The sequence below is a fragment of the Trichoplax adhaerens genome, genomic scaffold (genome assembly GCF_000150275.1).
Source record: "Trichoplax adhaerens TRIADscaffold_2 genomic scaffold, whole genome shotgun sequence".
Lineage (NCBI taxonomy): Eukaryota > Metazoa > Placozoa > Uniplacotomia > Trichoplacea > Trichoplacidae > Trichoplax > Trichoplax adhaerens.
In genome coordinates this window covers 3297508-3312395 of record NW_002060944.1, presented here as the reverse complement: position 1 = coordinate 3312395, position 14888 = coordinate 3297508, and the positions used below count along the sequence as shown (strand labels likewise).

The 14888-nt window shown below is 31.6% G+C and overlaps 2 protein-coding genes across 2 annotated transcripts; both read left to right on the top strand.

The window, feature by feature from the left end:
• Window positions 1–4293: 4293 nt before the first annotated feature.
• Window positions 4294–4731, top strand: TRIADDRAFT_53257 (uncharacterized protein; the record flags this gene model as incomplete). The annotated part of the gene is made up of 1 exon (XM_002109856.1): window positions 4294–4731. The coding sequence occupies one exon, from the start codon at window positions 4294–4296 to the stop codon at window positions 4729–4731; it is 438 nt and encodes a 145-aa protein (XP_002109892.1).
• A 3183-nt stretch (window positions 4732–7914) lies between these two features.
• Window positions 7915–13280, top strand: TRIADDRAFT_21397 (uncharacterized protein; the record flags this gene model as incomplete). Its single annotated transcript, XM_002109855.1, has 22 exons — window positions 7915–8057; window positions 8683–8742; window positions 9091–9191; window positions 9490–9578; window positions 9787–9850; window positions 9947–9999; window positions 10145–10213; window positions 10303–10362; window positions 10430–10538; window positions 10687–10709; window positions 10808–10913; window positions 10996–11125; window positions 11266–11326; window positions 11426–11508; window positions 11598–11706; window positions 11863–11944; window positions 12109–12225; window positions 12310–12427; window positions 12549–12673; window positions 12792–12880; window positions 12968–13031; window positions 13156–13280. The coding sequence occupies 22 exons, from the start codon at window positions 7915–7917 to the stop codon at window positions 13278–13280; spliced, it is 1980 nt and encodes a 659-aa protein (XP_002109891.1).
• Between the last annotated feature and the right edge of the window lie 1608 nt (window positions 13281–14888).

The window sequence follows — 14888 nt, the reverse complement described above, 5'->3', positions numbered from 1 at the left end:
TGATGTTACAATATCTTTGATTATATAATTATAATTAATATACGCCTATATACGATTATATTATGCGTACATATATACCTAATAGTCGGCCTAATAATACGGTAAAGCTATTTGTTCCAAATGAGCAAGTTCCGTTTCTACTCACTATACCTGCGATAGTTTTAATTAATTAAAATGATATCATTGTAATTATCATTCACAAAATTACCTTTACTATATTCCTCTTATTCCTAAATCATATAGGTGCATAAGAGCCTAATAATAATAGTGTATTAGTAATGTAGAAGTAGAAGATAGCGTTAAGTAATAACAGTAAACATTATACTACTGTATGTGTTATGTTCTGTGAAGACAAAATGATCTGTACTAACAAAATATTTAATACTACATAGAAGTAATGTAGACAATTCGCATACTTAGTGAAATTACAAAGTTTGTTCTAGAGCATTATGGGCCAGTAAATTTACTATACTTGAAGGTATTATAGTGTACGTATGATAGCATTGATGAAGGCACAGTATGATAAAAAGTTCATAAGACGATTGTTTTTTTCGGGCATAAAATGGCTGAATAGACTAAAGTGCAAATGATTTCGGTAAAACCCACTGTAAATACCATATATACTGCAATATTATAACCCAATATACCATAACTTTCATTATTCTCGCTATTATTAACGGAAAAATAGTTATATAACATATCTAAGCTTCTTCGGTAAATAATTCATATCATTCAATCCAGTAACGATCACAGATTTTAATAGGTACTAGTAGCTGCTATGGCTAAAAATCATATTCGGTTTTCCCGAAAATATTTGTATCTTAAGCTTCTAAATAAAACTGTGTGCCTTTGTAATATAGACAGCATGAGCATGATAAGAGCCATAGAAATTTATATTAAAGAAAAGATATGTTGACTGGGAGGTGCTTCATGTTTTATCAACTTTCGAAAGGCAATCAACATAATAATTATAACCTACATTTTATATCATACTGAAGTTATCGGATATTTTCAGTTATGAGACAATTAAAAACAAAACTTTAAAGGAATTTTGTCATAAAATTATTCCCATTGATATGATAAGAGTAGACTGCTTTTGACTTATGTTTAGAATTCTATTTCTCCTCGGCTAATAAAACTTAACTTTAACATCTCTTAGTTTTTCTTGAATATCCTCACTTATATATTATTGTGATCTTTCGTCCAATGACGAATCTTCGGTCTTAAAAAAATTGCGAAATCTAGTTTAAGTGTTCTTTTAATTAAGTATGTAAGTCAAAATTACCGATAAAAGAAAGAAAAAATGTAGTGCAAGATACCTCTCTATTCCATCATTAAAGAAAATAACGAGTGAAAAAGTGAATAAAATCAATTAGATCAAACAATATCAGTAGTAAGTCGAATTTTTCTACGACAGATCCGCAAAAAAATCGTCATCGCTCTATATTTCACTAAATAGTCATTTTTTCGTATTTCAAACGTCATTGTGAAATATCGTTTTCTTTTCTAAGCTACATCCTTAATTTCCAGAAAACTCTTTGATATTTTAGAACAATAACGTCATAAAGAATTATTTATTCAAACACCGTTGTTAGCAGAATGTCTTTAACCAGTAATGGATTAACGTCATCAATCAATAGGACTAACTAAAAGTCGACAGACTAGCTTATAATAGTTTTTTAGAAGTTTATTGTTATTCCATCGGTAAAAAGGCTATATTTATTGTTTTAACCTTTATAATTAATGAGGACTAGTAAATTCTGTTGATTAGATTGTCATATAATTTATAGTCTTATTAGCACCTGCTGTAGCTCCTATACTAAAGTTATCATAGTTTATTATCTTAAAGAGCCAACCAATTCAATCTTTATCGTATATTCTAAATTACTTTTCTATTTCATAGTTTTAAATGCATCATGATTGTATCGATGGTTCGTGTCTAAGACACAATTACTATAAATTTGGCATTTTACTGAATGCAAGACACAAAATTTTTGTTGTGATTTCCGACCAGCGATGCTATATTACATCTAAAACTGTAACACTTATAGGACTAAACTTTTCAGCTGTTAAAGTTAGCTTTATTATAACAGTCAGAATAGTGAAACGAAGACATCCTCAACTGTTTTCATTTCAAATACCTTTTTCTCGGCCTTCATCTGGTGAGGTGTTGAAACAACTAAGTTGGTAAGCTGTTTCAAATCGTATTTGTCTATCGTTGCGATAATTTCGCGTTATTATCAAACAACATGAAAATATAAATTTATTATCATTGCTAATAACAGCTTTAAGTCTTCTTTTGCTGCATTACTTACTACCAACAACTATTTGACTTAACAGCTGTGAATTTCATGTTGTTTCTTTGATGCAATTATACATAATGAGATTATTATGATTTTAAATTTCTTCTTAAATGAAAATTTGCTTGTGATTCCGTAGATTAAGTCATCGTAGTGGCATAATTTGTCTGATGTCAACTGAATTTCACTTCTAACACTCTTATGATAAAGAAAAATTTCATGCTGTGTCCATTCAATCATGCTTCGTAATATAGGCTTTTGTTAATAGAAGTATACCCTCAACTCATTATTATGTATACTTTATACCTTTACCGCTAAACAAGGTACTTTGCACTTGTTCTTGGCGATATACGGTAAGTATAATGACGTACGGCGTCTCAAGTTATGAATTTTACACTTCCTCTTACACTAAATCGAGATAATATTGCCTGTGGGGATAGTAGCCAATATATCAATTGAATTGCCATTTATTGATCATTACATAGCAAGCACTGCATGTTATACTAGTATCTTACGCAACAACCGCATGCCGTAATATTTTAAGGTTTTATCTTTTGGCATGAGATCATAAGAATGACAATAATAACTTAAATAACTTTAATCAAAAAATTAGAATAGTACCATATATAAGGGCCATGGTCAATACTATTTTACATAGCCATAGAGCCTGCAAAAATAGGATCCTAAAGATCTTTAATAAGAGCTTTAATCAATAATGTTATCTTCCACTCTAGTATTTTGAAAATAGCATAATGTTCAGTTCCAAGCATGAATGGTATAACCCTTTCTGGATTGTTCTTCTCAAATGTAGCTTGGCTACAAATTTTGAGGAATTTTAGTATTAAAAATATAATAATGCATTCTTTCGTAAGCATTGTACAGCATCGGTATCTGAAGTATAATTTTATTTTGTTGACTTTTGTTCCTGCTGAATACATTCAATTTCTAGGATGATACAATATTGCAAAGTTAATAGGGTTACTAATTTTTTGATATCTATATTAACGTAATATTGCTAAAGATCAGTAGGTAGATTTAGTAAACTTTATATTTATACTATATATGGTAAAGCTTGTTTAGGTTTATTTTTATTAAAAAAATGGTAGAGTTGAGTCAATTCTAGGATTGACGATGCTTCGGGAATTAGGCCATAACATGTACATGAAATACGTAGTAACCGTTTACAGTAATCTTCTGAGATTAATTAAATAGCATTTGTTTATAACTTGACAGTAACGTGAATTTTTTAACTAAAATCTCATCAATTTCAGCGCTATTTGGTTGTACTTAAATGATACTAATTCAATAACTAATCAATCGCATTAGAAGAAATTTAAAGATCCTAGAAATTCGAAAACTATTAACATTTACTAGTAGTTTTTGATAATGTTTAGACTGAAGTTTACCATACTACTATATTGAACTAAACTTACTTACAGTTATGACATGTATATCTCCACAGGATGGATAAATATCTCACATTATTCCGTTTATATTGGACGTAGTATTGTACTAGTGTAGAGAGTAATATCGTGCTGATCACTAGCACTTGTACATGGCTTTCGCACAGTGTTAATGTTTTAGTGTGTTTTCGTATCGTGCAGAGCAGACTTAAATGTACCGTATTTACGCTTATAATACATTTTTATAATAGTTACTATATGTATATATGAATAAACTTGATAGGAAATAATTGATTGCTTACTGTAGGTATAAGCAATATAATCCCTGTTTCAAATATTCGTACGGTCATGGCACAAATGAGCGCAAACTTTTGATCTTGTAGGCGATCATTAAAATGTTTAATTATTTTCTATATATAGGATAATATTTTCGCCTTAACCCTTTAAGGAATGATTGAATAATAGCTTACTTAATTAATAACTAGGATTTTTGGATTGGGAATTTTTATGCCATTTTATAATTTAAAAGCTAAGTCTCTTCATAATTTTTATAATCCAAAGGTAGAGATAAGAAAGCTTAAAAATTTATCATGGAAGGCGAATTAAACGAAGCAGAAACCGAAATATTGGAAGAACTGACCTCAAGTGACAAATTTATTGATGATATGTGCCGGTTGAATACAAAATTTGATGATATCAAGGAGCAGCTACGAGAGTGCACGGAAAAGTTTGAAAGAATTGAACACCTGGTAAAAATAAAGGAAGCCATAGCCCAAAGAAATCGATTAATGCAAAAGATATTTATTACAGTTATTTCAACTGTTGTCATTGCTGTAGTTCCATTTTTTCGTCAAATTTTCCTCTCTGTTCTCAGTTGGTTCTATACTGCACTAATTCGTAGCTTTTTCTGGACAATTATTAACTATTTTGCAATTTTATGGGACTATACATGTAATTTCTTTCAATACAACGCAAGTGAAACATCGGAACAAGATTTTATGATTGGTTTCTTTCAAACAAGTAAATGAGTTCGCTAAAGGAACGAGGATACTGTAGCATTACGTGATTAATAAAGGATGCTGATAGCTTTGAGGTGGCGGTTTTTATTAATTTAGCAAAAATTATTACAGGCTGATATAAGCACTATTATGATAAGTTTACAACTACCAAGTTGCATTATTAATTGCTGATGTACCAAGACATTTGTCTAAGTAATCTACGCCGTACAGAGTAAGTTAATAATCGTAATTTGATTCGAGTTTCATGTCTTGGACAAATGTAATTTCATATCGTGAAAAATAGAAGTACAGAAATTTCTATATTAAAGAACGCAATTTGGGTGTTATGAAGTGATAAACATAAACGCTACTTTCTGGTAGTCGATTCAGCGTGCCCTAAATTTTTAATTTATTATTATATTATTATTTGAATATATATTTCCTTGTGTTACATTGATCGATTGCATTTTAAGGAGATTGTACAGTATTTACGTGTATATCACCGAGTAGGATATGCCCACGTATGGCAAGGAAATAAAATGGAATATTCTAGGGTTTGAATTCGCTGAGTTATCATTGAATATACAGCACGTATTACAGTTTGTTGAGATGTAAGAATATCGTATCATTGTTACCGATAGGCTAAAAATAAGTTGATTAACTTAATGATTTCTGAGGTATGGAATGTTCAGTGTTATAGTGTTACATGTATAACTGGTAAGATAGGTATTTCTACATGATCTATTTTACGTTGGTATTGTACGACTGAAATTGAAAGCTCAAAACGCGTAGTATAGTAGATGGAGTAAAGGAGTAGATTCAAAAGTTTTAAAAAGCTTTATATCATTGTGCTTGCCATGTGGTTGTAATGCTACGTTTCGATATTAGACAAGGATAGACATGGTAGTCAAAGCCCATTATTACAGCATTAAATGTTTACTTTGTAGCTTAGGGTATAGTAGATGGTATAGCATAGGGAACTTTTCATGCAGAAGTGGAATTAACGTTGAGTAGCTGCAGTGCAGTAGGTATCAACTCGAGCTGAGAATATTTCAATTTGAAAGATTGATGAACATTTCGGAAAGTCACTCTGCACCATGTTGCAAAATTAGGAGTTTCGCATTATTTTTGACACTGAGTCCTACCGCTGGTTTATACTTATAGCTTTCTTCTCAATTGGCAACGTAGTATTTCGTTACAGTTTCATTCATCGCCATTGATGTTATCTTAAGCAATCTTACTACTGTATAATTAATTCATGAATATTGCAATTCCGTACAACTAGCTCGTAAGTGTAGATACCATACTGTAGACTCTGAGAACATGTTATCATAGCGACTGTATTTTACTGTTAGCTTAAAAGGATGGAAACCTTTTAAATAATTAATTAATTGTACAGCATACAAGGGTATATCTTGGCTAAGCTCGCCTCTCGCTCAATTCATAAGGTTGTGCAGCTAAAGTGAATGGAAATGTTTCCTCTTTTTCTTCACAGTGCAATCATAAACCTGCCGAGGTCCATGTTATAACACACAATAATGTACAGTATGTCAGTATATTATAAATATACATTAGGTGGATTTAGCAATTCTGTACATTTTGATTAGGCCATTTTAACATAACATTCAACATTGAATTGTGAACAACGCTGGGCTTGATGGTGGGTGATGATGATGTGCAGTTGTATCGTTTTCTGTGGGGTGACTCTGACGAATCTGACGTTGGTATTTAGAGTGAACCATTGTGACGAGAATGCTTGATACACCACGTGAAGACCCGTATTGTAAGATAAAGTCGTAGAGTACCAGAAGAAAGCCAGTCGTCGATAATAAAGCCTAGTACCGTATGACTGTATTGTGCATCTCTAGGGGCAAAAGTGTCATCGTCACTCAGACAGCGCTACACTCACTACTGTGTCACCCGAGCATTAGCGTCAGCCATCACACGTCAAAAACGAATACTCTACAGTGTACAGTACTTGGCGCCCGACTGTAACAACCATACCACTATTGAGCATACTCATGACACTGCGCAGTAGCGTCATTTAAGTAAGTGTCTTTATTTACTTGTTTTGCAGCAAGCACTGGCTACCGTAATTGCAACTGTTCAAGTGTTCCAACTTTCCAGAAAGGATCTTCATCCAGCGATCACCAGGATAGATCTGCGAGATTACCGGCAAATTATCCATGGTATCATCCATCTCTGGTTGATAATTGCTCGTTTTGGGCTCCCTCATTTCTTCTCTATACCAGATGATCGATTGCTTCCAGTCATCGTTATCTAAGAATTACATTCATCCAATTTAAAAGTTAACGTCGATTCGAAAATTGGATAATATAATCTTGAATATATTCCACTTGTCCGCCAATATGGATGCAATTGCTTCATTTCGTCATAGTATGTGATGGTGACAGTGCCAAATACAAAATAAAAACAACACACATTAATTAATTAGCTGTTGAGGATTGATCGACGACAAGGTTAAATAAAGATATTGTCCAATTTGGGTAAAATTTACTAGATAAAAATTGCACAAATTAAATTGTGAATTACCACCCGCAGCACTGCCTTACATTTTTTGAACTTGTCCTTTGGAACGTCATCGATCGGAATTGAATCCTTCCATCGCTGTCGTATTGGTAGGTAACATTGTATCCTTCTTGCTGAACCATTGAATTTGTGTTAGTTTCATCCATCGATTGCTGTCGCGATCATGCAATAGTTTCCACTTGCTGTTCAGAGCAACTCTGTGTAAGAGGCGAATGATATTGTTAATGGTGCACTTGTCATTCATCATACTCGTATCTTAGTTAAGCAGCCACATACGATTACATAAACGTAAGAGTAGGCTGATTTAGTTTGAGCTTTAAATTTTCCTTACGCTTTCGATAAAATAATATTTTGCCTGTTATCATTATTTTGATTATTTTGGGATTGGATATAGAACTACATTATAAGTATATTTTTACATCACATTACAAACATGTGCACTGGCCTGTAAACAATGATACATATTACTTAGAAAATAAAATAATGTTGTTCATTATACTGTATGCGTATGTACTGTACTATTAAGAATGAATTCGACGTAAAACGTATTATTTTGCTCACTAGGTTGGATACTGTTACTTACTTTATTGGCATTATTCAATAAGCAATCAAATAGCGGCCAGCCTGAGCCATTCTATCCGCTCCTAACCAGTTAACCGGGACATGGCAACTTCACTGGGTGCAAGAAATAGCAATGGTAACAACGGTAATGGGAATAGTCGCCGGTTAAATCGTAAACGTCCTTTAACTCCAATTGATGATGGAATTTCGGATACGTATAACGATCGGAATAACGACTATATCTGGTAACTATTGTCAATTTACGACCTGATTTAAAATGATATCATGATATGTGTTAAAATACTCATGATGCGCCCTAAACACATTTCATGACATTACTACCGTATTCTTGATGACGAGAAACCGATCATGATATACCGTTAGTTTATTTATAAACGTATGCATCAGGAAACGATGAATATTAAGAGCGTAAATTTATATTTTGAAAGGTTATACTAGTCAACGCGTAGATGATAGCAATCATCACGTTAGTAAATTTGGGTTATTGATTACTGTCAAAGCAATATCATTTTGAACTGATTCTAACTGGAATGTATTTTACTGTCGATATTGAGAACCTGACATAATACTATAATGTCTAATTTAGCTATTGTTTGTGATTAGTTCATCACTTGAACATGTTTGAAATCGAATAGTATCACTAATGGTAAATAAGGTACAGATCAGATACTATAATTTACGAACTATTCGTAAACGTAGTCATTTTAAAGGTATTTCGTTTTATTGTTCTATCTATATCCTGTGTGCAGTTGATTGCGGTAAAAGACAGTCCCGACTAATTTTATTAGTGACGGTGTTAAATTTTCCCTCTAAGTCGCTAATTTCTTATTTCTTATTATCTATGAATAGTCCTATATGTTTTGGTGTCATCGAAGAAGCTTACATGACAAAATGTGGCCATAGCTTTTGGTATTGCCAGTAATTTCTTATCTTGAATTGACATTAAAGTATAATTTTTATTGTAACCCTATAAACTATTTGCAATATTACTACTACGTACTACTCACCTTCATTATTAACCTGCTCTGTCAAATTACGGACAGCGTATGCTCACTGCAAGGCTTAAGACTTTAAGACATTCTTACTGACAGTTAGTAATTTCGTTGCCATACTATTATGCAATATACTTTTATTCAAAGTGGTAGCTAGGAACCTTATTTCGTAATGATAAAACAGGAATTCACTTTTGAAAGATTTTAATGCTTGACATAGTTGTAATTATTGCATATAATTCACCATACTACTTCATTAAATTAGCTACGAGTGTATTCGAAGAAGTTTAGATGAAAATAGTAAATGTCCGAAATGCAACTTTCAAATCACTGATAAAGTGGATCCTATTTTTCCAAATATAACATGTAAGTAGTATGGAATTTATCTATTAAAATTAATTAACAATCAAGTTGGCTGTTGATGAATATACTGTAGGAGGATCAAATTGATAAAATTAAATTGGGCTTAACAATAAAATGCTACTAAATTTACGAGGATATTAAATGATATATCATATATCTAACCGGGGTGTATGCCTTATTATGAATTTTTGTATTGTGTAAAAATCTTAAGTTTATATTATCCGATACATCCTTATACGATTTTCTATAGAATTTTAGTATTTTAGATGCAAGTGGTTAAACTTGTTTTTTTTGTACATAGTAAATGAATTGATTATTAAACATAAGAGAAGGTTAGATGTTGCCAACAAGTGTGAATCGTCAGTAAGTAAAGCCGCCAATATTATTCGTGTTTAACGTATTCTCTTTTACTAGAAAGTAATGATAACCTGTCGTAAAGGAATTGATATGTAGGTTTTGCCTTGCAAATGTTAAACTACGATGTACACTTAATTAATGATAACACATCAATAAAATTAACTTTCAGTAATAAAATTAAGATCTGATATTTTGAACTTGGCATTTGTTGATCTAACACGTCATTGTATAAATATTAAAGGGTAATCGCTTAGATGTTGCGGACATCCTCTCAAGTAAATCCAACGATGATATGGTTTTATCTGGTAAAGAAGTATTTCAATTACTACAAAAATATCATTCTATGCGTAAGGCATTATGACGTACAAATCTGTTGATTTTTTACTCGTAATTGTTCGTAGATATTAATTACCTACTGGAATCATTATCGGAAAAGAAACAACAACTGGAATTGGTAAGTGCACTATGGAAAGCATGTATGGTCTTAGTTATATAGGATGTTTGTTATGGATGAAATCTTTGCCATTGCTATGTTAGTTCCGTGGTAAATATATTGCTGATAGTCCTCTAGTAATTGCTCTTGTACTGTTAATAATTAGAACAGTAAAAGCAATCGCCTACAATTGCTGAAGGAGTTTCTATTACAATCGAGGAAAAATAAGGAAGAGGTATCTGTCATTGCATTTATTCGAATCAAGTCGTTCTAAATTTGAGTTTGTAGTTATTAATATCTGTTGTTGCCTTTCTTGTATTGTAGCAACTAAATGATTTAAAAACAAAGCTGGATTTACTATCGAATGATTTAAAAGTAGTGGAGGTTAGCACATGTATTAAATATAGCATTCCTGATATCTAGAATAGTTAATCATTTTCTATTCTTCTAGGAGAATCTTGTCCAATTTCCGACCGCTTCAACCTCTCCTGCTTTCAATGGTAACGTTGGAGTTGCAGCGACTAGCAATAATTTAAATTCAACTGTAAATGCAGGTGCTAGTACAAGTGTAAATATTGAATTTAGGTAAAGTTATATTTTTATAAACCTTTCTATTTTAAAATTATTCTAAGATTGTAGATAGAGGGTATTATAAAACTATTTTTTAAAATCTTAGGGAAGAAACAGATTTACCTTTGCAAAGACAAGATGGATTTAATGGCAGCAAATATGTATGTAATCAACTTTAGGCTAATATATGAAACTGTCTTAGCGATGATGTTCAGTTTTGAATTTTTTGCTAGTAATTTGCGTACTTTTATTATCTTAGGTTAATCCCAAATATTTAGTAAGTCATAGTATCAGTGAAAGAAGAAAACGTTTAAGTATTCATTATGAAGATTTGGAAGATTGTTATTTTTCCATTAAGCAATCAGGTGCAGCTTTTATTTATTAAATTTATAATGGAAAAATTGTTTATTAATGTCTATTATATCATTATCGAAAAATTTATAGGAGCTGGCTCTAAAGATGATAGTTTGGAATTATTCATGGAACATTTATCCAAATTTACAAAGTTTGATCGTTTTAGAGCATTAGCTACGTTAAATTATGGCGATCTATATAATCATTCAAGCATAGTATCTAGGTATAAGATTTTTATTGACACTATTTGTTGTTGAGAAATTTCTTTTATGGAATATTGATACTATTTAATTAGTGAATAATAAGATCTTAAATTTTATTTCAGCGTGATTACTAACGTAATTCAATAATGTTGTTTTGCAGCATTGAATTTGATAGGGATTGTGATTATTTTGCTATAGCCGGTGTAACGAAAAAAATTAAGGTACGAGAGTTTTTGAGAATCTTGCATTAGTAACACTGCTGTAAATTGATTTATTGTTCCTTATCAGCTATTAAGTACGTGTCTATACGTTGTACTCAGATTTTTGAATATAGTAGCATTATCAGAGACGCTGTTGATATTCACTATCCTGTCACAGAAATGACGTGTAGCTCGAAAATTAGGTTAGTATGTACTGAATTAGGAATACAGTGGATCGACCCATAAACATGCTTCCTTAAAGAAAAATTTTGGTAATATGATTACTATTTAGTTGCATTAGTTGGAGTGCATATCACAAGGAAGTTCTAGCCAGCAGCGATTACGAAGGTACTGTTGCTTTATGGGATGCGTTTAACGGAGTTAAAACTAGATGCTATCAGGTATGGTTTTTTAGTTATACTTTTTACTCCGGTTAATTTAAGGCCTGATGACTCCTTATGTTATTGAAGTAATTGTTTTGTTAGACTAGATAGTTACAGTGAGCTATGCACAGACTGCAACGTACGTAATGCATGCATTGATTCTGTTAATTTTAGGAGCATGAAAAAAGATGTTGGTGTGTTGATTTTAATAAAGTTGATCCTAAGTTGTTTGCTTCTGGTTCTGATGACGCTAAAGGTAAAGTCTATATAGGTTCACCGTCATTAGCCAAAATACAGAGTGGTACACTTTTTAATGATTTTATACCGAATTTAAAATTAAAATCAATTTGTTCTTTGAGCTAGTAAATCAGGCTAAGTATTATCTTCTCATGTTCACTATTATATTAATATATGCAACAGTGAAGTTGTGGTCGACCAATTTAGAGCATTCAATAGCATCTCTTGAAGCCAAGGCGAATGTTTGTTGTGTCAAGTTCAGTCCTGTTAGCCGTTACCATTTGGCATTTGGTTCAGCCGGTAAGACAGTTTCTAAAGTCTGTTTAGATTAGAGTTTATATGATTTGGTTACCGATTAATTTTATTGTTATATCTATTGCACAGATCACTGCGTCCATTATTACGATCTGCGAAATACTAGTAAATCTCTTGCGGATTTTAAAGGCCATCGCAAGGCTGTGTCTTATACCAACTTTGTTAACGAAAATGAAATTGTATCAGCGTAAGTTAAATGAGGTCCAAAATTATATTTTGTCCCAACGGTTAATATACTACTTTCGTATTAATATTATAACAAGAATGCTCTAAACTGACAAGTATGACTACCATTTTCTGATTGTTAGTTCTACCGATAGCCAGCTAAAGCTTTGGGATTTGAATGTACCATACTGCACTAGAACATTTAGGGGTCATAGTAACGAAAAGAATTTTGTTGGCCTGGCCACAGATGGAGACTATATAGCTTGCGGTAAATTTATTATGAACAAAATTGTGGTATTATAGAATCTACTCGTTCATATCATATGCCGTTTGCGTGGAGATTGCAATAGAAGTAAATTAATTTAATCAATTCCTTCGTGAGATAGGCAGTGAGAACAATTCCTTGTACCTATATTATAAGGGGCTTTCAAAGCAGTTATTATCTTTCAAATTTGATGTTGTACGCAGTATTTTTGTAAGTTGTATCGCATTAAAATTGTAATTTTATGTCGCAAAACGTAATTCTGTTACCTTCATGGATGCTATTTTTGATATGGCTTAGGATAAAGATTCGAGAGACGATGACAGTAATGAATTTGTCAGTGCTGTTTGTTGGAAAAGGGTTAGTAAGAAGACATAGTACTTATAATGGTTTTTGTTCGAATAAATTGGACTCTTGTTTAATATATTTATTGTCCGTAATTCATTTTTTAATAAACATAATTAATGCACGTCTTATCATGTAGGGAGCTAATGTGCTGGTAGCAGCAAATAGTCAAGGAACCATAAAGGTAATTCCGGATTTCTATCCTGTATTGATGTTTCATAATCATTACAACGCCTACGATAATATGAATCTCATTGTTAGCCCATAATGAATTTCTAATGGTGTGCTAATGAAATATATTTTTTTAAAACTCTGCTTGATTTTTAGGTGTTAGAATTAGTTTGAACGTTGTTTAAAAAGTGAATTTGTCTCATAAGTTTAAATTTATAACGGAAGCTTGTAATAATATTTAGGAAAATTTTTTCGTGTTATTGATTACTTCTATACAGCATATTTGTTAATAATAGAGTAATAGTATCCTTTTTTTATTTCATTTTACAATACTTTTTTGTATGAATACAATTTAAATTGTTCTAAATACTTTTAGAAATATGTACAGCGTTATTGAAAGGTTAAATTCATTGTAAATATCGCTATTGCATTATATTACTATCTATACTGGTTTAGATTTGGTGAAAAATTTCAAGAAAATTTATACAGAGTTATCGGTTTTACGATTGATAAATAGTTAATGCACTGAAATAAAGTGAACATTGCGAGAATAATTATGTTACAACAATATAACCTTGTATTGCTTGCAGCATTAAATTATTTATAATGTACGATCCTGGTCGGTTATCGTGAAGTATATAAATAGAAGGCCATCATAATTAGTAGAGTAGTGGTATAAGATTTTAAAAATTTGAATCTGTTTTCGGTGATACGATCGCGATCAATGTAGAAGAATGCAATTTATCATTTTTTTGAGTTAAAAAATCTAGTGAGACGCTTGTAAGCTATGATTTAACCTTGGTATGCTCACTTATAACAGCGGAGTTATTACAACATGCAATTAAGTTTAGTTCTAACTTTATCAATAGGTTGGTATACTGTTGTGTATTCATTTGCATATTATTTGCCTTTAATAATAAGGATTGTTATAGAATTTTATGCGGGTTCTATTCGATTAATTATACATAATTATATCCAGTATCTATTATTAGCATTGCTTGCTATTGTTTGTAATTTTGAGTTATTTGGTTAATCAATCTATTGATCGCGACAAAACTTTATGTGCTCTGCTATTAATTTATTTCAACGATCGCGAGAGTTGCAGTTTGTTAGTAGGATAGACCATAGCAAATTGTTAATCCTCCTTGTTAACACTTCTCAGTTTTCATCTGATAACTAATTTAATTTGGAATACTGATACAATAGCCCTCTGTTGAAGAGGTTATTACTTAATTTTGATAAGTACGTGCTGTTAAAAAGGTCTTCCTCATCATTTACTATATCATATACTCGTATACTTGGTAAGATTGAACACGATTTAGACATGGCCGTTTTTTTAATGTGAAATAAATAGGTCAATATAGTTGCGGTTGCTTGAAAGAGAAGAAGAAAAGTAAGATTAAATTATAGTAATAAAAATGAGTTAAAATAGGACTGAAAAGTTGTAGATTATTTTACGTAGCTAAACATGTTAAGCGATTTTAAGAAAGCCACTAAGTCAAGGATCCTTTCACTGTAAAATTTGTCATGTACATGTTAGCGAATAACTTTGATTGCTTATTAATACGCGTATATCGGCTAACAAATAAGTGAACTTACCTAGTAAGGGGATTCAGAACATCATCTTATCATTTAGATTATAGATAATTTTGCCTGTATAAAGTAGTTTGAGCGATTTAAGGAATTCAAAAGTGACGACGCTTTA